General features: G+C 43.6%; 2 protein-coding genes across 5 annotated transcripts in view; one reads left to right on the forward strand and one right to left on the reverse strand.

Annotated features, from left to right (window-relative positions):
• The window catches only part of HPS3 (HPS3 biogenesis of lysosomal organelles complex 2 subunit 1), a 39405-nt gene extending 22196 nt beyond the window's left edge, over window positions 1-17209 (forward strand). For all 3 annotated transcript variants that reach the window (XM_053308250.1, XM_053308249.1, XM_053308251.1), the window contains 7 exons: window positions 26-256; window positions 3010-3195; window positions 5115-5303; window positions 5603-5710; window positions 7173-7379; window positions 9034-9124; window positions 9403-17209. In XM_053308250.1, coding sequence (XP_053164225.1) covers window positions 26-256; window positions 3010-3195; window positions 5115-5303; window positions 5603-5710; window positions 7173-7379; window positions 9034-9124; window positions 9403-9530 — 1140 coding nt within the window. In that variant the 3' untranslated portion in view covers window positions 9531-17209. The remainder of the gene's footprint in view (window positions 1-25; window positions 257-3009; window positions 3196-5114; window positions 5304-5602; window positions 5711-7172; window positions 7380-9033; window positions 9125-9402) is intronic.
• Window positions 10724-24057, reverse strand: part of CP (ceruloplasmin) — a 42925-nt gene continuing 29591 nt past the window's right edge. For both annotated transcript variants that reach the window (XM_053308254.1, XM_053308253.1), the window contains 8 exons: window positions 23477-23684; window positions 21137-21276; window positions 19593-19721; window positions 18219-18325; window positions 17163-17370; window positions 14508-14647; window positions 12726-12888; window positions 10724-10926 (listed from right to left, as the gene is read on the reverse strand). In XM_053308254.1, coding sequence (XP_053164229.1) covers window positions 10880-10926; window positions 12726-12888; window positions 14508-14647; window positions 17163-17370; window positions 18219-18325; window positions 19593-19721; window positions 21137-21276; window positions 23477-23684 — 1142 coding nt within the window. In that variant the 3' untranslated portion in view covers window positions 10724-10879. The remainder of the gene's footprint in view (window positions 10927-12725; window positions 12889-14507; window positions 14648-17162; window positions 17371-18218; window positions 18326-19592; window positions 19722-21136; window positions 21277-23476; window positions 23685-24057) is intronic.

The following is a 24057-nucleotide window of genomic DNA, read 5'->3' on the forward strand; positions in this document are numbered from 1 at the left end:
CAGACATCTCTTCTTATTCTACCAGGAATTGGCAGCAAAGGTCCTCCAGATATTCCACCTTGCCGAGCCAAACCAGATGCCCCATGTCATCTGCAGTCCTTGCACCAAAAACGTGTGTCCCAAAATGGCAATGGAGTATCTGCAGCAGGCAGAAATGCTTGTGCCCTCTGTCGTGGTGACCCTCGCCAAGGCTTCCATGGCTCTGAAAATGGGTGACCAAGATGGATGCAAAAAAGAGCTGGACCGCTATGCAGAGGTACAGATCACTGGCTGACAAAGCCATCTCTTTTGGGTGGCAAGGCTTGGGTCCTCTGTGCAATGCATGTCAACATAAGGAACTAAGGTTTATGTCTTGTGGCACTTCCTTAACTTGAGACACATCTTTGATCGGCATCCTCTAAAGCAGCGGGGGACCGGCCTGAGACTTTCTGACTCTTGTTGGAGTGCGACAGCCATCACCCCAGTCATAATTTATTGCAACTGGGGATGATAGGAGTTGTAGTTCAACAGCAGCTGGAGAGCTCAGGTTGCCCCCACCCCTAGCTCTAAAGCTTTATGCCCTGCAACTGCTGTTCAGTTGTTGGATTGTCCTGCTCTTAGTTTGCGACTGGAAGGCCATGCTTCTTGCGTAATGTTTGTTGCAGGTGTCTGTTTGCTCAGTATGCATCACAGAAGCACACATCTAGAAGTGGGGAGAATAGGCTCGTGGTAACATAGAAGCTGGTGCAAGGCAGGAGAGCTAGTCTTGTGGGTAGCAAACATGAATTGTCCCCTTTACTAAGCAGGGTCCATCCTGGTTTGCATTTGAATGGGAGACTACGTTTCTGAGCACTGCAATATATTCTCCTCAGGGGATGGGGCTGCTCTGGGAAGAGCACCTGCATGCTTATATGCAGAAGGTTCCAAGGTCCTCCCCTGGTATCTCCAAGATAGGGCTGAAAGAGACTCCTGCCTGCAATCTTGGAGAAGCCGCTGCCAGTCTGTGTAGACAATTCTGAGCTAGATGGACCAATTGTCTGACTCAGTATAAGGCAGCTTCCTATGATCCTATATGTCCCAGGCTTCTGTAAAGTCAGAGTGTACAGAGAAGAGCTTATTAGCCCAATGCATTTTGTGTCTCTTGGCTATTCCTTGGGGTCAGCTAACTTGGTTTCTACAAACAATAACCCAAAAATATTTTCCACGCCATCTGGGTAACCTTGAGGCTTCTTCCTCTTGTTTCTTGCCATTGGTAGCTCTCTCATGTTTCTGAAGTCAAAATGTCAAATGTTTACAGCATTTTCCTTTTAAACACTCACATGTTGCTATGTGGAAAAGCCTTGTTTGTAGTTGCACTCCCTTCCTGCCAAAAAGCATTGTCATTGCACCGTGTTTACTTGTTTCTGGCTTCCCAAAGGTTCTGTGCATAGCGTTTCTGTATTTTCTCTGTAAGCTCTACTCTGTAGGAGCAAAAACTCAGTGTGGAAGTTTGACGGCTATAAGGCTTGGACGGGCAGTACAGCTTTTATGTTGGGGTGTAACTGTACTATGTATGGCTAGTGCAAATGTAACTTTCCTGTTAAGCATGGTTTAACTATTGGGAACAAGCAGTGAGAAAGCGCACTCTCATTTCTCTTCCCCCACCTCACTTCTGAATTCCTCCTCTTGGGACTTATCACGGTTAACTGTCACATTGGCATCAACTTCTTGACTGCAGCTGAAGAAAGCATGGATTTTAGACCCTGATGCAAGTGTGACCTGATTAGCTCTAACTGCAGGTAATAGTGGTGTCAAGGGAATAGTCAACAGTGGTTAGGCTCGCAGTGGAAATGTGTGCTCCAAAAGAGAAATAATAGAAAGGAAGGAACATGTCTTGTGGTAGCAAGCATGACTTGTCCCCTTAGCTAAGCAGGGTCTGCCCTGGTTGCATTTGAATGGGAGACTTGATGTGTGAGCATTGTAAGATATTCCCCTCTGGATGGAGCCACTCTGGGAAGAACAGAAGGTTCTAAGTTCCCTCCCTAGCTTCTCCAAAATAGGGCTGAGAGAGATTCCTGCCTGCAACCTTGGATAAGCCACTGCCAGTCTGTAAAGACAATACTGAGCTAGACAGACCAATGGTCTGAATCAGTATATGGCAGCATCCTATGTTCCTATGTGATTGCATAGCCTGGTCCTGATTACCCATGGGTAAGCAGTAAGGAATGTTACATCTGCATCGACCGGTAGAGATGAACATGATGTAGACAGACGTCCCTTGGCTACCAACCCTGTATATTGGGGATGGGCTGGCTTTAATTTTGCATGATATAGCGTTAAAGAAAACTGGAACCTTCTCTCCACCCATTCTACTAATATGTGATAAATCTTCAGAGCAAGACTGAGTACACAAGATCTTACCTTACTTATTTTATTACATTTATATCTTATCCTTCCTAGTTCATTCTTGGTTCTTTGTACTCATTTACAAAACATATCGGTACTTAGATGGCATATACAAATACAGCCCTATCATTTGTGAATGGTGTAAGTAAAGTTTTGCCGTCGAGTCGGTGTTGACTCCTGGCAACCACAGAGCCATGTGGTTTTCTTTGGTAAATAAAGGAGGGGTTTACCATTACCATCTCCCACACAATATGATGCCTTTCAGCATCTTCTGATATCGCTGCTGCCCAATATAGGAAACATAAAAGCAGGGATTCAAACCAGCAATCTCTTGCTCCCTAGGCAGGTTACTTCCCTGCTGTGCCATTAGGTGGCTCACTGTGAATGGTGTGCATACATTTTAAATGATGCCGTTTCCCTGAAGTGAACTTGGAGATAAGAGTCCAATCCTTTCTTGGTATCTGCTTCCATATTCATTTCAGGGGAACTCAGCCATGTAAAACATGTGTATGCCATGTATTCTTGGATGGGGTCCTTGCGTACCAGAGTGTGAAAACCAGCCCTTGTTTAAAGTATAGTGGGGCTGAAGCCAAAACCTAGATTTTTCTCTCAACGTTTTGTGTGTGTGTGTCTGTGTGTCCACAGATGATGTTGGTGTGTGGTTTTATTGTGGAGCCAAGACTTCTGAGACAGCAAATCAAAGGGCAAATTACCCCAACTGAACTTGCTGTTCACCTCAAGGAGACAAGACCTGGATTCCTTGTGGCTTCACTACTGGCTTTACATGAGAACAATAAAATCGAGTTGGAAGAAGCAGACTCTTACATCAAGGTTTGTCTCTTGGCATATTTAGAACTTCCAAAACACTTCTTTTTCCCATCCCTAGATTTTCATAATAAAAGTTTGAGTCAAACATAATAAATGTGTGAGTCATTCCTATACAGCTACCTAAATAGCACACAAACACATAACCCCAACCCCAAAACACACCTCTAATAAATTCAATTACTCCCTTCCTCTTAATTGGTAAGAAGTTTAGTTCAAAGAAAGATGCTTCACTTTCAGTAGGAGAGGAGAGCTGGTCTTGTGGTAGCAAGCATGACTTGTCCCCATAGCTAAGCAGGGTCTGCCCTGGTTGCATCTGAATGGGAGACTTGATGTGTGAGCACTGCAAGATATTCCCCTCAGGGGATGAAGCTGCTCTGGGAAGAGCAGAAGGTTTCAAGTTCCCTCCCTGGCTTCTCCAAGATAGGGCTGAGAGAGATTCCTGCCTGCAACCTTGGAGAAGTCGCTGCCAGTCTGTGAAGACAATACTGAGCTAGATAAACCAATGGTCTGACTCAGTATATGGCAGTTTCCTATGTTCCTATGAGGGATTTAGTAGAACTTGGAACCTAGCTTCTGTATCAGTTCACATGATGGAATTTTCTTCTCTGCAACTGTTATCTAACCATCCTTGGACACGCGGTCACCTAGACAAACTTAATATGTGAAATAGATGATTATAATTATGGCCAGGAACCATTCATGTGACATGGAGGCTAGAAGAAAATTTGCTGCAGTTGTGGAAAACTGATTTCAGCCAAGGGTGGCCCTTCCATAAGGCAGCATGAAGCAGTCACCTCTGGCATGGTTGCAGGGGCAGCAAGGAAGGATGCAGGGGCAGCAAGCACTGGGCCTCTCTACCAAAATGAGCACCACCCCATGGGCCTGCATGCAGCACTGCCTTTCCTCATCCCTTTGGGGGAAGTAAGGATTTTTCCCTCCTTACTCCACTGAAGTGTACCTAATTTCTCACCACCACCATTTGAGCTAGCCACCACTGCCTGGCTTGGTGATGTAGTCTGAGAATGCTGAGCACCTGCCTACAGGTGTGTGTGTGGCCGGGGGGGGGGATGGTTTGCATCATATTGTCCTTCGCCTCGGGCAGAAAATGCCTTGGACCACCTTTGCTTTCAGACATATAAGTGACTATCTTGTTCACCATCAGAGCCATGCCTCGGACTCGTATGCTTGAAGTGGATTCCCCATTCTTGTTGCAAGCAAACTTTGCTAATGCAACAACTATAGATGCAAACCAGGAAGTGGAGCAGGAGTGGCAGTGGAGAATTAGACCACACATCAAGAGTTATACAAGTCCAAGGTGTAGTCCTGGTGACCAAACTAGCCATGACCCCCAAAGTTGGCCATTGTGTGGAACTTAGCCTTTCTCTAATTTGCACTCAGTGGCTGAATTCAGACATACCGGATCACCACGGTTATAGCTGGCCGAGGTTGTAACTGCCTGAACATGTGAAATGATGGTCACAGGCCAAAAGCTAAGTCTGGTTTGCTTCTACACACTCCCATTGGAACCTTCAGTTATCTCTCTGAATTTCACCACCAACAACTGAGGTTTTACTGCTGAAGTGTTATGCCTGAATGCCGACTCGGCTATAACCATGGTTTCGTACCTATTCCAAACTCCAGTCATAGAGGCGGCGGGGATGTGCCTCAGCGGCTGGGCAGCAGGGAGTGGCTCCCCTCTCCTTCAACTGGAGTTTGGATGGCCACGGTTTTGTGAATGCAGTGCAATTTGGAGTTAAGAACTGAAACCTCAGCCATGTTTAACTCCAGTTCACTTGTACATCTGAACTAGTCCAATAAACATATACCAATATTTGGCAATAGCACTTCTTAGTGGCTTATGAGCAGCTTTACATGAATCCTCTGTAAGTTAGTCCTTGCCTCTTTAATCTTTTGGAAAGCAGATGCTGAGTTGTAACGATGAAGATGCTGTCCCCCAGCTCTTGGTGGACTTCTGGGAAGCTCTCCTTGTAGCATGCTCCAATGAAGAAGTTGTACAGGAGCTGCATTTTAAACTTGCAACACAGTATATTTGGAGGCTCTCGAAGAAGAAGTTGCCCGACACTAAGCCACTGAAATCTGCTGAAGATCTGGTAAGGCAGTTTCTGTGTTGGAAGATAGACACAAGAGCAGTCATTCATAAACATCCTGTGACAATGTATGAAGCGATGCTTTCACATGTGGTTGCATTTCTTCGAAAAAAATTGTTGGGGGGTGGTGCGTGCGCATGTTAAACTGTAGGATGCATTTTCTACTTCACTTCATTGCCTTTCCAATTATCAAATGAGGATTTCTGTTTAATGAGTTGATTCCTTGTAACACATTTTAATAAGCATTTAGAATGTTGCATTTTAATGGCTTCCCTTCCTCTATTTCTTTTGTATTTGTCTAGATAAATTCCTGTGGTCATTACGAACTTATTTTTCCTTGGGTTACATTCATGACGTTATTAGCACCTCATTCTGATCAGGATTTTTCTGAAGACCTTTTGAAATTACAGGTATGATTGTTTTGTGGGGGGTTTTCCCCATCTTAACTCTCTGTAGTTTAGCCTCATGATCATGCAGATCCAGGTAGGGCTCTCTATGTAGCCTTCTTCAGACATTACCTGAAAAGGATGATGTACTCACGTACACTGTCCAAAGTGGGAACTGAAGTCTTCACCCTGCTGGCACATCAGTCATCTTCCTCACGCCTCATTCATGCTTGCAGCATTTGCCTCTTCAGATGAATGCGGTAAGTGTGATGGCAGACGCTTCCATGAATGAGAGACTCAGGTGCTCAGGTACCCTTCATAGCTGCATCCTGCACTTGACAGGCCTGTTACAGGTTCACTTCTAAGATGTACGCAGGTACCATCATTCATATGAGAACATGTTACATGTGTACGGACATCTGAACGCTGGTACAACATAGTGGCTCGCCAATGATGTTGAACTAAACTGGTGTCAAGAGGGCCCCTAACTTAAAGTAATAACTGAGCAGTGGAACAGTAAGCAGTTCTGTCAGATTGTACATGTAGGTTGTGAAGCATTTTATATAGAGATATTGATTGAAATAGCAACCGATTATTCTTTCTGTCCTTAAATACAAACAAACAAAACCCCTCTCTTTGGCAAATGCAAGCAACTTCCTCATAAACGTAGCATAAGAGACAAGTTGATTTCTCCAGGAGTAACTGACTAGAAATAAATGAAGCAAGGAACAGCCTCTAGTCCATTGGGTAACTGCAACAGGGACTTTCTGGGCACTTGTTTACTTCAGAGACTTAGGTTGCAGACTTGAATGCTCTTAACCTGAAAGTACTGCAAGACCCAGTAACATCAGTTGGACTGAATTCCATATAAGCTTTGGATCAGGCTGATAATGGCCAACATCCAGAGCAGCCTAATGATGATGCAATGGTAGCTGCATCCTACACCTGGAGGCTGCTCATTCTACAGCCAGAACTCTTCCCTGCTACTGTTGTGCTATTGTGCGGGGTGGGGTGGGGGTTGATTTTGGCAGTCTTGGCTGCCTTCAGAAGTGCTCTGTGCCTCCCCCAAATAATGGCTGGAATTCAGAGCACGGATGGACCAGTGCAGCGAAGAGAACAGCCAAACAGAACTTCCCAATGAACCACAACGGTGCATTCCCGAGGGAAGTACTGTCACAACTGCACTGGCACATTGCCTGGTAGCCTCGGCAAGCCGCACGGGCAAGCTGTAGAGTAGCTTGCAAGCCGTGCACATGTCTCTTGCTTGGGTTGGCAGATTCCTGCTCTGTATGTAAGTCACTGTAAGTTTAACAAGAAGAACTTAACTGGGGTCTAAAATAGATGGTGAGAATGTTGCAGTGAGCTGTAGTTTTTGGTGTGTTCAGATAAAGGTCTTTTTTCAAGGTTAGTACTATTACTTAAATTTATTCCCTTGTCTTCAGTTCCATACATGTTGCTCATGTGTTGCTCTCCCCTTTTCCTTCAGTCCCTCTTATGTGGTCCATCCTTCAACATACCTTCCATTCTGCCATTCGTGGAGACTCTTCCAGAAGACACCGTTACTGGTCTGAGCATCCACGTTCTTTGCAGTACACGGTTAGGGCAGTATGAGACAACCATTGACCAACTCTTAGAGAGGTGCCCTGAAGCTATCATGCCCTATGCCCAACATGAGTTGAAGGATGACCGTCAGGTGAGCTTGAACAGATTTGATTTTAGCCTTTGCTACATTACGTGTTTTTCTTTAATCCATACAAAACAAGGATCATACAGCCTTCCCCCACCCCATTTGATGAATTTCCTTCCTTAATTTACTTGGTGTGCCATATGTTGATTAGTGGTTCGCATACAGCCCAGTGAAACGCAGGTGGCCTGTGCTGGGGTGTGTGTGAGTGAGTGAGTGAGAGAGAGAGAGAGAGAGAGAGAGAGAGAGAGCGCGCCACTAGAGCTGTGGCAGAGTTCTGCTCCGACTTAGTTGTGCAAACACAGTTGCACAACGTCCCTTGTTTCTGATGGGCATTGCATTGTGCAACTGTGTTTCCACAGCTTTAAGTGGAACTGTTCCGTTCAGCAGCAGCCCAACAGTGGTTACACGCACGCACACACACAGAGCACTGCGGGCGATTGCTCTACTACCCCTGTTTCATTGCAGGGAGTGTGAGCAACTGTAGAAAATATCTCCGACTCTGCTTCATCTCTGAGGTGAAGCATCTCTGACTTTGCTCAGGTTTGTCTTTTTTTACCCCTCAGAGGTGGACATAGTGTGAAATGTTCATGACTTGGTTTATTGTTCTGGGTGCATGAAATTGACACACTTTTTCAAAATGACATACTGCAACACTTCTGAAACGGTTGTGTGCCCCCGCCCACCCCTTCGCCCCCACAATTTCCCAAACTACTTTTTCCACAGCCAGGGCTTCAGACACCCTTTCCCTTCCTTGTGCTTTTTGTGACCAACTAAGAATCACTTGGTAAATTGTAGTAATTCTTGGTCCCATTTAAGGGACTTCAAAGGCAGCTTATAAGAGCTTCTTAAATATACAGTGACCATATATCAGAGTGACAGTATTGTCACGGTATATCTTTAAAGCTCTTATAAGCTGCCTTTGAGGTCCCTTAAATGGGACCAAAAGGTGGGGTATACATATTTTAAGTGAAATAAAGCAAGTATCATATATGCTGATGTGTGTCAATTGTTGGATTCTTACTGGTGGTTATTGTTGCTCTTCCATTATAACGTAGATCACGTTGCAGTCAACTTGTGAAAGTGTGAAATTTTATACACAATATCTGTGACACTGAATTCTGCTCGGATTTGTGTGTGTCTTAAATGTTCTAGTCCTTGAAACTGCACAGAGATGCCTGAAAGTCTGTCAGGCAGTGCCTTGTAAAATTACATAAGCTGGAGTAGAAGCAAAACAGGATTTTCAGTGTCCTGCATAGTTCCTTGATCCTTCCTTTATGAATAGCAGGAGCATGCAAAATTAGCAAAAATAAATTCACTTGCTGAATTTGCATAACTTACACAGGTCACAAACTTGGCTTTCCTTGGCAATTTGCGTTGCTTCCCGAGGAAGGAGTTTTCTATTAATCCAGTGAGCTTGACTTCAAAAGGCACTAGAGGGAGCCATCATCATTCTGGTTGCAAGAGTTTTAAAAAATGATCGTGCCAAGATGTATGGTGTAGATAGAAACACATTCTGGCACACTGAAGGCTCCCCATTTAAGACATCAAAGACTGTGTGTTGTTGCAGCTTAAAACTTTGTGCGAAGCAATAAAGAGGTTGCATTCATTTTGTCATTGCACACTGACTGTCTCCCTGGGGCTTGTTTTGTGGCTGACTTAGGCTCTCTGGTGGAACAAGCTCCTTCCTGAGCTCTGTAAAAGGACCAGACATGCTGGAGACAACAGTTCCATACTCCTATCCTCTCTGAAAGGTAAGGAATGTGGTATATACAGCTTTGTGGACAGGCAGGGGCTTTGCAATACATTTAACTCCTCTGGACATACAGATGGATGCTACAAAGGCCTGGCCCTTTAATGAACAGATTGTGAAAGACTGTATTCGGTGCAGATGCTAGATTGCCTATCATTTAGAAATATGTGTTTTATCTTTCTAATGGCAATATTTTGAAGGCTAAAATATTTAATTAGGCATAATAAGTGGTACGAATGTGAACTTCTTTAACATGGTATCTGTATCTCTCATATGCAGAAACATTATCTGTGATTGCGATGGAACTGGAACTGAGGGACTTCCTTAATGTTTTGCCAGAAGATGGGAATGCAGCTTTTTTCTTGCCACACCTGCTTCAGTGCAGCAGGAGGAGGCTGGCAACCTAAGCACAACAGGAAGCTGTGTACGATCTTCAATAAAGGAGAAGTGGGGGTGGGATGTACACTTGAGGAAATGCAGGTGAACCCCATTATCCACAGGGGTTCCATTCTCTGCTGGAACTGCAGATAAGGCATGGTTTCTGGAGACTGGGGAAAACATGTTAAAAATGGGGGTGGGAGCAAAGTAAAGTGCCCTACCATTCTCCGTGGGTCTCCATATTCCCAGCAATGCCCATCAAAGGTTTTTTGGGACCAAATGAGCCACAAAGTTGCTATTTCATAAAATAGTGGCTGGAAATGATCTCCAAGCTCACTTCCTGCCATTTCCAAACCACAGATACATGGGTTTTAACCCTTGTATATGCAGATATTGAGGTCGGGTGGCAATTAGGCCACAGTGGATATACGGTACCGCGTACAGTGAGGTCCACCTGTGGACAAATCTCAAGGTAGCTCTCAAAAATTCTAGGCGCTTTAGAGTAGGTTTATGGGAGGAGGAGTTTATTTAAAGTCTCTTGCCTAGTTCAGGTGTGGTCTGAAGTCATGTTTTGATTGTGATACTACTGTTGTGCTAAAATGCTGATGTTGTAAGTCAGAGGGACAGAAACTGGATAGAGAAAATTGGAGCAAATATATATTAAGTTAACATTCCAAGGGTGCTCTCACAATAAGGCTGTAATTCAGGTTTTTTCCTGTAAGCATCACAGTTGAATCCGATGTCTAATAAACCAACCATCTACATATTTCATTAGCATTCACCATGAATATAGCTCTTTCCAAGAGCCACTAATACGACTGAAGGACAGCTCTTCACACAACTTGAATTCACTTCAGCAAAATCTCAGATGGAGGAGTTGACAGTGGATTATATACAGAACAGTCTGCTCATGCTTCAAGAGATGAACTACTTCAGGTTGTTTCACTGAAGTTCAGTTATGAAAAGCAAAGAGTATAACTATCTTTCTCTTAACTCTCCATTGGACCATAGACACTCCCAGAGATTGGCTTGGGTTTTTCTTTAAACGTTTTTTTACAAACACATCTAAGTATTCTGTTTTCAGTATACATAGAATAAGGAAAGATCTTCTAATGCTTGTTCTTAGGTAAGATACTTTAGATGTCTCTGAGCTGTGAAGTTACTGGAGTTTCTTTAATGAGAAGTACGACTAAGTCCTATTGGAATTAATCACAGTCATGACTAACAGGTCCCATTTAATTTTAATGGCAGTTATGCTTAAGTAGTCTGGATTCTGTTCATCCTATTTTCATTTTTTAAAAATCACTTGGAAATTGATATTGAATAGCTGATTTTGTCACAGATTTGTTTTCTAAAGCTGTTTAGAGACAAAGTATAGTTAATGTAGAGTCGCCTTCTGTTGCTCTTGGACAATATTTGTAGAGTCTGAAAATGAGAGAGAGAGAGAAAGTCAATACCAAACAGCATTTGATTGCCTTGGTGCACATTTCAGAGTGTGTGTATCACAATTGTAAAAAGTTAACTGCTTATTCACCCTACTGTGGCTGTTGCTAAGCAAGCCAATTGGTTTAAGTGCTACTGGGGAGACAATGCATCTTGTCTACTGTCCCAAATTCTAGAAGACTTAAAAGCCTGACTCCAGGGTCAGGCTAAAAGGGTCACCATTACAGTAGTGCTTTCTAGCTGTTCCTGGACTAAGATTCCCATCATCCTTGCCTATAATTGCAGCTGGGGATGATGGAAGTTTAAATCCAACATCAGCTGGAGAGCCTCCGGGTGGCCACCCCTGCACACGTATACCAAGCTGTTAAACACCGGAATAAGAAATGTGGAAGTGTCAACTGCACTGTAGCCACTTGTAAGCCCTACAATGACTTGTGGGCTATAGCTGCACTTGCCTCATTCCTGAGCCTTGTCCTTGTGCAACAGTTGGACCTCTGCCTAGGTGGCCACCAGCCATATTACAGGAGGACACTACAGAGCAGGCCTGTTCACTCTATACTTTCCTTTTCAGAAGATGAATTAGGACATAAGAATCGCCCTGCTGGATCAGGCCCAAGGCCCATCTAGTGGCCCACCAGATGCCGCTGGAAACCACAGGCAGGAGTTGAGGGCATGCCTTCTCTCCTGCTGTTAGTCCCCTGCAACTGGTACTCAGAGACATCCTACTCTTGAGGCTGCAGGTGGCCTATAGCCCTCCAACTAGTAGCCATTGATAGACTTCTCCTCCATAAAGTTATCCAAACCCCTCTTAAAGCCATCCAGGTTGTTAGCCGTCACCACGTCTTGTGGCAGAGATTTCCACAAGTTGATTATGTGTTGTGTGAAAAAGTACCTCTGTTTTTTGGTCCTAAATTTCCTGGCAATTTCATGGGATGACCCCTGGTTCTAGTGTCAATCTAGTGACAATCTGCTCCCTGTCTTCCAGCTCTATGCAAAATCTGTACTCACTTAAAAATATATATATACTAGCTCTCCTACTGTGCAGAGCTCCATGCACATTGTAATAGAATGGGCATGTAGTTGCTCAACAGCGCTCTGTGCAAATGAAGAGTGTTATGGCACAGCTGTGTGTATGTGTGTTCCATTACACCGTGTATGGAAACTTGTGTAGTATGCCACTGTGACTGATAGTCTACAATGCAGAATGGACTTAACAAATACAGCATGCTCCTGAAGCTAGGCTGCTAGAAGTTATCCTATGCACCTGTTGGGCTGCCACCTCCTGCAGAGCCTAAATAAGCTGCCTTTTTGCAAAGAGTCTTTTTAACACATGTACCCTAGCCTGACGGGGAATTGTACAGACAAACGTGCTGTTTGCACAAGCCCCAAACCCACAGGTAGCACAGTTAAGTCTGAAATTGCATCAAGCAGGTCTGAGTGTGCACAACCTCTGCCTGTTCAATATGTAATTGGTTGGATTTCATGGTTTTGGAGAATGCAGCAACTTATCCCCAAATGGATCTAGTTTTTGCTTTGATCTGAGATAGTCAAAATTCCATCATGAAGTTATACAAAACAAAATAGATGTGACAGAAATCAGACTTTTAACTTAGCACTCCTACAAGACTAAATCTTGTACCTGCCTTTCCACATGAACATAAACCCTCATTATATTTATTTAGTCATGCTCTTAAACATCTGTTCCGCATCTGCAATAGTGTCCCTGCTCAATGGTAGCCTTGCCAATCTAACATCTCTTGAACCAAATTGGTTATTCTTACCTCCTTTTGGGAGTACTGTGTAAACTGTCTCCATGCCAGCATGGATATGGTCAGTCACATGACAGTGCAGTAACCAGGTCCCAGGATACTTTGGCAACATTTCCACAGTTTGAAATGTCCCCGGAAAAAGATCAAAGACATCTGCCCGGAAAGTTCTTGTGAGCTTTTAGAGTGAGAGAGAAATCCCATTCTTCATCAGTGTTAATTTAAGGACTCCATAAATGTATATGAATTAATTGGATAAAATCAAAATAAGTTTAGAATATTTCTATACACTTTTAAAGTGTTTGTAGTAAAGAATTAAGTGTCTGTGATTTAATTTGTAAAAAATGCACACAGACTTCTGTAGCTGTTTGATGTCACTAACATTTTATATGCAACCACATGTATGTCAAAAGAAAACTTGGTGGCTTACCTACCACACAGCACCGACAGTGAGAGATCCCATCCTTGTTGCAGGGGAGTGACAGCAGGAGAGAGGGCATGCCCTCAGCTGTTGCCTGTGGGCTTCCCAGAGGCATCCGGTGGGCTACTGTGTGAAGCAGGATGCTGGGCTAGACAGGCCTTGGGCCTGATCCAGCAGGGCTGTTCTTATGCTGCTTTGTAGCTTTAAAACACATGCCCATGCTGCTTGCTGAGGTAGTGTTCCGTTCCCTTGGAGCACTGCATGAGCACACAGTGTAGCAGTGAGGATGTGTTTTAAAGTCATGCAGCAGTGACCACAGGATCTCTCAAGTATGTAGTATGTAAGCCATTATTTCTATCTTTTGACATGAGGAATATTAGTCAAAGTAGACCCATTGAAATTAAGGATTAAGTTGGGAAATGCCTAACTTTTTAATTTCAATAGGACTACTTTGGCTATATTCCATATGTCGACCATTTTATTTAACAGATTTGGCAAGTATAAGGCCATAACCTTTCTTCCCCTTCCCAGGGGCGTAACTATAATAGGGCAAGGGGAGACAGTTGTCTGGGGGCCCACTGCCTTGGGAGGCCTCCCCCGAGGCAAGTCACATGACTGACTCCCCCAACCACGCACCCGCCCGGGCTTCCTTCAGTTATATTCATCCTCCGAAACTGATGTGAGTGTTAAGACCTGGAGCTACCAGAACAGCATGTCTTTCTTTAGTACCATTCAATGACTTGCATCGTCCACAATTTACAAAACCTTTAAAAAAAAAAATTAGGATGATGTTCTACTGTGGCACATAGGGGTGTGTGTGTATAGATATAGATATGGGGTGTGTGTGTGTGTGTGTGTGTGTGTGTGTGTATATATATGTATATACATTTACTATGCTTTTTGTTACCACTATTCAGCCTCATTTAAGATTTCTTTACTTCATGAGCTGAGCTTGGGGGGGGGGGGGGCATTTTAAAATCTTGTCTCTGGGCCCACTCCAACCTTGCTACACCCCTGGCATTGAGCTAGAAGGACCACTGGTTTCACTCAGCGGCTGTCATACTCAAGGGTATAGCAGCCTAGTAACACTGCATGCACACAAATTGTGCAAGTAACTCAAATGCAAAATGTGTGCAAATGTTACAAAAGAAGAAGCCCTATTTGCAATGAGCTTATTTTCATGTAATGTCATTTGTGCAACTTGCATGCATTACTAGGCCGATGTACCATTCATTGCACAGTACATCAGCCAGTACTGGGACAGCATCATACATTTTCAGTGGTCTTAGGGATCAACAGCAATATCCAAAATGTCCCCCTCTCCTCCATCACTAGTTTTAAACTGAAAAAAGCAGAACACAAATCATGTTTTTTACCTTGTAATCAAAGCTGTGGCCGTGGAAGTGTGCTGTATGCAAATCAACTTCATTCCCCATTCCTGTCAGGTACCAGCTGACTTCATCTCCAACATGCATAGTAAGACCGTGCAAGTTTCCAAACACCCTTCCATTAATGGCTAGTGAATGAAAAAGTTTATCATGAGTGCTACAAATGCTAACAAGTTTTTGTTGAAATAAGTTATAAAATTATTTGTTTCCATACCTTGCTACATCCCTATATTTAGTACCAGCTACCAACCTTGGGCAGGATCCAGACTTCAGTTAATTATGACTAAATATTATTGCAATTAAACTAACTTACGTTCCATTAATTTCAATTGGGCATAGTCTGGGTCCTGCCCCTTGTCAAAGGCTCAGTGAAAATATCCCCAGCCAAAATGCAAAGTGAATTCAGCAGTTCACTGAACTGAACTAACATCAAAGCAGCTTAAGCCAATCACTATGCCAGGACTGATCAACTTCAGCCCTCCTGCAGATGTTGGCCCACAACTCTCATAATCCGAGCTATTGACCACTATGGCTGGGCATTATTGGAGTTGTAGTCCAAAAACAGGTGGGGGGCTAAGGTTGAGCAGGCCTGCGCTGTACCTTTCCTTCTGAATCAGTCTTACTTACTAATCATATTTATATACTGCCTGATAAGTGTCTCTCTAGGCGGTATACACAATTTAAAACAAAACAGTGTAAACACTATTAAAACAAATTAACAATTAAAAAGTTAAACTTTATTGCTAACTGAGCAAAGATACACCTTTTAAAGTGGTAATTCTCTTATATTTAGCAGGGAGGGAGCAACTGGCCATATCCAGCCTCAGCACAGCATCCCTCCAGTAGCTGTTGCTGGTATCTGCCTTACATTTCTTTTTAGATTGTGAGCCCTTTAGGGACAGGGAGCCATCTTAATTATGTACTGGGTTTTTTTTAATGTAAACTTCTTTGAGAATGTTGGTTGAAGTGCAGTATATAAATATTCATAGTAATATTCATAACAGTAAAACAATATGGGATAAAAACAAACAGTTTGGAATTAATTTCAGTTAAAAGTCTGAGAGAAAAGATGTGCCTTGTGGGTCTTCCTAAAAGCCATGAGTCTATTGGTTAGGTTGAATCAAGAAAGGAAAGACATGAGAAATGTGCCGCTATAATTATTTATATAGCTTTATATGTATTTATAGATTGGGGAAGCAAAAGTTATAGGGATCACCTCAATCTCAAAGGATATTCTTTCACAGGATGCAGCTTTCAAATGTTTTATGCAAACAGATATATACTCTAACAAGCATGCTAGTGCCCTGTGTATCAGTTCTGTATAAAAACAAAACAAACTGAGGCTACAGTCGTATACACACTTACCTTTTGAACTCAGTGAGGCTTATTTCTGCATAAACGTGCACAAAATTGCACTATAAAAAAACTTTTTAACCATGTACCAAACAGCTTTTATTCACCCAGGATATTTATTTTGTTATTTCCTTTTTTGAAGTTGTGCCTGCTGAAGTTTGGTCATTACAAGGCATGAGGATACCAGCCCTCAGTTGACAAGAGCTACACAACCCACTGGGACATATTTTGGGGTGACACAGAGGGTTTTCCCGGGGAAGGGGAGATCATCAGAAATTGCCCCTTCGCTAGTGTGCCAGTGTAGCTCGTGGGGGAGTGGTGCTACACAGCACTTCTCACTGCACCACTGTGTTTTTGCTCTGTATGCCTGTCGCTGTTCATAAAGCAACCCAGGGCTCAAGTAAGAGGACGACATATAATCCACTGTGCTTCCCCTGGGACTTGAGCAGCTATTGGCAACACTGCTATCTTGGTTAGAGATGTGCAAACAAGTTTGATGTCAAATGTGTTCGGTTTGAACCGAACCCCGCTGGGGATTCATGAATTTTTTTGTTTTGTAATTTAATTTTTTTTTTAAATTCCTCTGGCCGGGGAGGTGTCCAAGGCAGTTGGCGGGGTGGGATTCATGGAGGTTTCCCCTCCCACCGCTAGCCTCCCTGATGCCATAAATCGGCCGCTCTTCGGCCTTTGCCCCTTGGCACAGTGGCCATTTTGGAGACCGCCATGCCTACACAATAGGCCTCTGCAAGATTTATGGCATAAGGGAGGCTGGTAGGGGGACACCCCTCCCCCTCCTCAGACAAGTCCCCCAGAGGGGGTATGTTTTTTTAAAAATTAAATTTTTAAAAAACCTTGTGAAACCCCCACACACCCCGACTGTACCCAGGGTGAGGGGGTGCCGGACTGAACTGGCCCGGTCCGGTTTGGACTTGAGCCAAACCGGACCAGCCAGTTCTGTGTACACCCCTAATCTTAGTTGTTCCATCTCCAAAATGGTGCCATATATGGGGCAAACACCTATTGGGGAGGAAAGTAGATAGTTCTGGGTATCTATGTAATCTCTATTGTATTTCAGAGCAAAGTGCAACACTACCAGTTGAGCTGGTAAGATGGTACAGTATGATCCAGAAGAGGGCAACAGCATAGGGAGCAAAGCTGGTAGACCTTCGCAGCCAACTTCTGAGAGAGATAGGGAACTTTTATTCTTTATTACAATTGACTTTGTGTTCCTTTCCAGCATCTGATTCATAATTCTGGGTTGGGAATATTCCACTCACGTATAAAACATACCATGCATTTTATTGCTTTCAATAAACTCTTTATTGTCTTTCTTCACACTTTCTGGATTGGCAGAATAAGTTTGGATGTTTTCATCAAGGTACCAAGACTCATTTTCATCAAACACCATAAAAAGAAGAGCAAATTGCACCTTTGGGTGCTGTGGAAGTTTAGACCTGCGACAGACTATGAGTGTCCCAATTAATCCACTGTAGAGGTCCTGAGAGCAGAAAGAGTACAATTATTTAGCATTATTTACAATTATTTAGCATTATTACTAGAAGTATGGAAAAGTCTAGATGGCTATTAGTCTTCAGGCTACCCACAGGTGTAGAGGCAGAAAACCAGTTGCAGGGGAGCAACGGCAGAAGAGGAGGCATGCCTTTATCTCCTGCTTGTGAAGATGAAGATGCAAAGGCATGTAGCTGGCCACTGTGGAAACAGCATGCTGGACTAGATAAGCCTTGGGCCTGATTCAGCAAAGGCTCATCTTACGTAAGTAATGGGGGGAAGTAAAATACTTTCTGATGAAATACTGGCCCATATTGGGGCATGCAACAATATTACCATGAGTAAATGTAATATATTCACATCCATTGGCTGATATACTGTGCAATATTTGGTATTTTCAATGGCCATCCATCGCACAACCATGTTTGTGAAATTCTTGAGTTTTGCACAAGATTGCTCTTGCACAACTAGGCATGTGTTCCATTGCAAGACAGATGGAATGTTGCACAGTACTGTATGTCAGTCACTGTAGACAAGCGTTGGTTTATATCAATGAGGCCCTCAGCCTCTTCCAAGCACGGAAGTCTTGTGCTTAACAAACAAACAAAAGTTATCCGACTCCAGATTTACAACTTTCGCCCCCTTAGAAGGTTTGATTACAGAAACACTGGAAAGCCCAAGGTCAGCTCAGTTGTCTCTGCCAAGTTTTAAGTGCTCACAAGGACAGCCAAGAACAATTTTGTGTTGAGTGAAGGATGAAGCGAATACACAGGCCTAGTTTATAAGTGACTTGACCCCAGAAAGAGGATTAATTTGATAACAGTTGTTGAGAACTACCTTTATGTTATCTACGGTTGAGTAATATGCCCAAGGGATGCAGGTGGAATCACCTCTCTCTGGACCAGATCTCCTTGGGATTTTCCAGACATACTCTCTAGTTGCTCCTAAATTGGATAGATATTCATGATTAACAAAGCTAAAAATCTGAGTTAGCTTTCCAGCTCTTGAATCCTCTCCATCAACAACTTCAAGAAAACAGGAAGTTGTCAAAGGCATGAACTTTTTCCTCCCCCCACCACTGAAGCATGCTATTGAAAGCAAATACTTTGGGCCAAGACAAATTGGACCAATCTGCCCCAATACTTTGGGCCAAGACAGTGTCTTTATGGCTTAAACAAAAGTGCAGGGACAGATGGCCTTCTGCTTTACGACTTACTTTTCACTAGAGCTTTCTGTCCCCACCAGCACAGGATGGCCTGATTGTTGTTACTTTCTCTCAAGATAGGTTGCCTCTATCTTAAGCCACAACCTTTAAACTACTAACTCAAAATATGTTCCTCAAAGGATTCCTCTGGATGTATACTTTCAGGTCTGTTGCAACATCTTGGGTTAATTTTACTACTACATATAATTAAAGCTTTTTATTCAAATTTTAAAATTGGAGATAGATGTTGGTCCAAGGTCCAAAAGCAATAATTCTAGTAACCTTTATTAGGAACATTATTATTGGGCTGCGCAGACTTCACAAACATGTTTCTGGCATAGGAATATAGGAAGCTGCCTTATACTGAGTCAGACCAGTGGTCCATCTAGCTCAGTATTGTCTTCACAGACTGGCAGCAGCTTCTCCAAAGTTGCAGGCAGGAATCTCTCCCAGCCCCACCTGGAGATGCTAGAGAGTGAACCTAGGATTTTTGGCATGCAGATGCTCTTCCACTGAACTATGGCTACATCCCCTAAGGGGAATTTCTTTCAGCACTCCTATGTAGTCACCCATCCAAATGAAAACCATAGCAGACTTGGCTTAGCAAAGGGGACAATTCATGCTTGCTACCACAAGACCAGATCTCCCCAGCAAAAATGGCATTTGCAAGGAAGAGGAGAGAAGAGGGAACAGTGTCCAGGCCCCTCTCCGCGGCTGTTGGGATGCAGAACAAGGCTATAAAGCTCCAGCCTTTGCAGAACTGCAGGGCTTTTTCCACAGATGTAGCCTTGTGTACCATGTCAACCATTAATATTAATTATTACTGTATTTATTATTTTTATTTTTATTATTAGCTTTTGCTCAAATTTGAAAGGCAGGATGAAGTAATAAGTAATGATTATTATCATTCAGTGCTGGAATATATTTTTAATCTTTTTGTTTGTTTTAGTATTGCCCTTCTTGAGTAATAGCAGGATTTTTAAAAGATCATAAAATTGTACAATTACCTGGACTGGTTTCCTCTACAGTTGGAGAGTCTGTTTTCACTCCATGTGCATGGACAGAATAAGGTCTTGAGGCTTTGTTGTTAAAGACAATTCTAATTTTATCTCCAACATATGCAGAAAGCAGAGGACCTTAGGAGAAGTTAAAAGCAAAGACGCTGTTAAAGACACTGCATGAGAGGAAATAATAAAAGTGCTTAGCAGAATCAGCAATAAATCAGTCCATTGGAAACTTGGGCATAATTACAACCATTAAAGTGCAAGGGCTTAAAGACAACGGTTTGCTTGAATTCGGTTGACTTCAATTAAATGTAGGCAGGCTGAACATTTTCTGGAATGAACCCAGCATGTCAAAGAGAGGCCTTGAATTCGAGCTAAAAGTCAGAGCTTGGAAGGCCAATGCGCGCGCACACACACACACACACACACACCCCTACCTATTCAGACTGTACATTATGCATGCATACAAGTGTTTGTACAACTGTATGAGGCTATTCTCATACACACCCTAACCCAGGCTAGGGAAGCCCAGCCTAGATTAGGCTGCATGTGAGAGCCTCCAAGATTGGCTCGATCCCAGCGGGGCAGCGCTGCCTAGCCCACTTTGAAACCCAGGTCTTAGCCAGGGTTAAGGGCTCCAGGATCGTGTGTTCTCTGGGGCTGTGTCCAGCCCCAGCTGACACAGAGCGCCATCTTCTGCCGGAATCACTCAGTGCATCATGCATGTTACATGGTGTGTTGTGGGATCTTGGTGTGTTGTGGGATCTCCAGAAGCCAGGATGTGTCATCCTGGCCTCCAAAGCTCTGCACTGCAGCATGGAGCGTCTGGGAGCACGGTCTGCAGGAAGCCTCTTGGCTTCCTGTGCAATGCATTGGGGGGGGGGGTACTGGAGGACTTCCTCCTCCAGATCCCCTTTGTATTCAGCTCCGCCATGCTAGTCATGTTGGCTCATGGCACAGTGGGGCTCTAACAAGTGTCTGATCATGGTGAGGGAGGCAGGACGTTTCCTGCCTACCCCCCAGCCCTCCCTGGCCACCAAGGATTTTGATCCTGGGAATAGTCTCAATGTGTGAATAGCTATGCAAGTACAGATCTGCATACTGCATACAGATCACATGTTAGTAGAACATTACATGTGAATCGAGATTCAGCTTTGTACTGAAAGGGGCTGCCTCATTCACTTCAGTAAGGCTGCCTCTATTCATACAGGATGACATACTCTGCAACGTTATGCATACGGTGGAACAGAATGTTTGTGCAGTTGTGAAAGAGCTCTGTTGCACAAGTGCAAAAATATACAGAGTTGCATGGCAGTATGGCTAATCTCTCTCTCTCTCTCTCTCTCTGCACTCACTGCCTCTGCTCGTGTTGAAGCTCTGAGTTCACACTGTGACTTCCACACTTGTGTATAGCCTCTGCTTTGGCACACTGGTCTCCTTCAGTCCAAGATGTTACCCTTAACGCAGCTTTGAGGATCACACAGTACAATTCCATTCATGCCAATACAAATTCCATTATCTGTCCATGCAATTCATAGCATCACTACCTAGAATTCCCAAATGCTCTTCCTCTTCCTTCCTTTCCTTAGCAGTGCGGAATGTGCCATCAGTAAACTCCCGATAAACAACTTTCTTGTATATCGCTCCAATGTACTTATCCTCTTTATTTAAGAATGGATTCCCTGGGCTGAAGAAAAATAAAATACACATTTTCCCCTATAGCTTCTCGAGTATCTATGAAAGCGATTATCAAAAGTCCATGCTGAAAAATATGGATCTTCAGGTATTTGCTTTCATTTCAATTTGTAGTGGCAGTTCAGCATTCCCACTCCTTAAAGAGATGAAGTTGACTTTCCTATTGCCACTTGTATAGATTCCTCCACTCATCCAAATCTAAGAAAGGAACTAGTGAAGTACCATATTGCTTAAGGTTATCTGCCATTCTGTATACCTGAAGTAAACAAGGGGACTGTGCACACAACCACACGGCTGGGTGGGTGGGGTTCAACTTATCTTCCTCCAGATGACCGCTCTTATCCCTGAAGCATGTAAGCCATGCACCCACAAGAAGCCATGCACCCACACAATCCACGCACCTACACAATGCTGGGAACAGTGCGGGTAAACGGAAGCGGGGACTTGTTATCCCGGCCTCCAAGTATCCCACAGTGCACTGGGGATTCCCCCAGGGGACGGGCACTCTAGATACCCACCTCTGAGTCAGCGTGAGCTGCGATTCACGCTGACACACAATCCCAAGAGCCAGGTTAAGGGCACAATTATGCCCTTGACCTTGGCTAAGAGCTGGGCTTCAGTGCTGGGTTTGGCGCCACAACACTGCCGAGATCTGCGTGGATCCCAGGCAGTGTTCTCTCTAATGTTATTTCATCTGTGTGCGGAATGAGTTTTGTTCTGGGTGGCAGTATCAAGGCAGTGTGTGCACACATGCAATCAGAGTGGGGCCTTCCTGATTCAACCTGAGCGGGATCTAAAATTAACTGGTAAAGTAAAGTTGTGGCGTTGAGTCAGTGTCAACTCCTGGCGACCACAGAGCCATGTGGTTTTCTTTGGTAGAATACAGGAGGGGTTTACCATTGCCATCTCCCACACAGTATGAGATGATGCCTTTCAGCATCTTCCTATATCACTGCTGCCTGATATAGGAGTTTCCCATAGTCTGGGAAACATACCAGCAGGGATTTGAACCAGCAACCCATTGCTCCCTAGCAGACATCAAAAAACGGGTGAGTGTGTGCACATGCACACACCTTAGAGGGAACACTGATCTCAGGATCCCGGCGGTTCTCATAGGTAGCCAAGCCCGGGCTTGGCTGCTTGGGAGAACAAGCTCAGGTGTGTTTGGGAGTGATGCTTGGAGATTAATACTGGAGGGTAGGGCACCCCAGGACTTGTCTGCAACACGTCCTTTTAAATTGTGCAGCAATCCCAGCAGGTCCCTACTGTCGCTGGAGGGCTGTCTATCAATACGGTGCTGCCTACTGTGTCGGCCAAAGATTTTTGATCCACAGTGCCTATTATTGGACTCCATGAATGTGTGTCCATATTAACTCGCAGGTTAGTGGTAGAGATACAATGAGGTATAGTGGGGAGTAATGCCACATTTTTACATTGGACATCAACAAGCCCGTTTGAAAAACACCACATAGGGAAGGTGGAAGCAGGAAAATGTGTCCTCTGGAATTTGTTGTCTGAAGTGTCTGTATCATCTCACTTCATGGTGTTATTGTCCCTGGTGGTGTGAGACACAGGTTAATCCATTAATGTTGTCTACCATACATTCTTTTCCATGCTTAATATGGAGCAGCCATTTTGTCTATACATCTCCAACCCTTTCCTAGGAGTTCCCAGCCATGCCACTCTCATCATCCCAGTCATAACAGCCAAAGGCCATTGCGGCTGGGGATGATGGGAATGGTAGTCCAACAACATCTTGTTGAAATAAGAGCCTCGCCATCTCTGGCAGCTTTTAAAAAGGCACTGAAGACACATTTATTCACCCAGGCTTTTAATTAGATGTATGATTTTAAATTTTTAATGTTGGTTTTAGATGATTTTAATCTTAATGATTTTAATGTTTAAATGCTTTTAATTGTTTAATTGATTTAGTTTTGATTTTAATTGTTAATTGATTTTAATGGTTTTTATTTTGATGTAAACCGCCCGGAGCCATTTTTGGAAGGGTGGTCTATAAATCAAATAAATAAATAAATGAATAATAAACATTTGAAGACCCAAGGTTGAGAATCCTGCTCCTTCCCACAATAATTTGGACACATTCTCAGACATACCCCTAGCAAGTGACCAAAAAAAAGACATTGATCTCAGATATGCTTTTCTAGGATTGCATTTGGATTGCTCTGCATTACCTTTCATCATGGAACTGATGCCTCTCCTGCTCCCATGTCCTGTTGGGAGAATAGTCCCATTCAGTCTCCACTGTAGCAATGTAGTAAGTCTTCTGATGACTATACGGCCCATTGTCTTCTATTGATGAGCCACAATTTCTCACTGCATATTTCTGTTTCATGCCCCCGGTGTAATGATCTGTTGTCAGGCAGGCCACTTCAAAGAGCCCTGGAAGAAACAAACGGAATGGAAATAGATGGAAATAAACCGGGCACATCTAAAAGACATGATATCCCGTCTGCATTCCAAGAAGTGCTCAAAAAATAATGGATATGGTCAAAATGAAGACACAAATGGATTGGCTTGAAGCAGAACATTTTTCATGGTAATAGGTTTAGGATCCAGGTACAAGTGTATCTAGGGCCAAAAGAAGAAGAAAAATGAACTGGCCATCTCTTTGTCCCAGACAAACCTTCACAATCAACAGTAAGGAGAGGGAGTAGAATAATATTTACTTACAGCATGCATGAAGATTTTCAAGAGAAGCACACAGCAGAAGCAAAACCGCTCAAGAGGTCCTTAGCATTATCAAGAGGAGAGC

The sequence above is a fragment of the Hemicordylus capensis genome, chromosome 3 (assembly GCF_027244095.1).
Source record: "Hemicordylus capensis ecotype Gifberg chromosome 3, rHemCap1.1.pri, whole genome shotgun sequence".
In the NCBI taxonomy this organism is placed as follows: Eukaryota; Metazoa; Chordata; class Lepidosauria; order Squamata; family Cordylidae; genus Hemicordylus; species Hemicordylus capensis.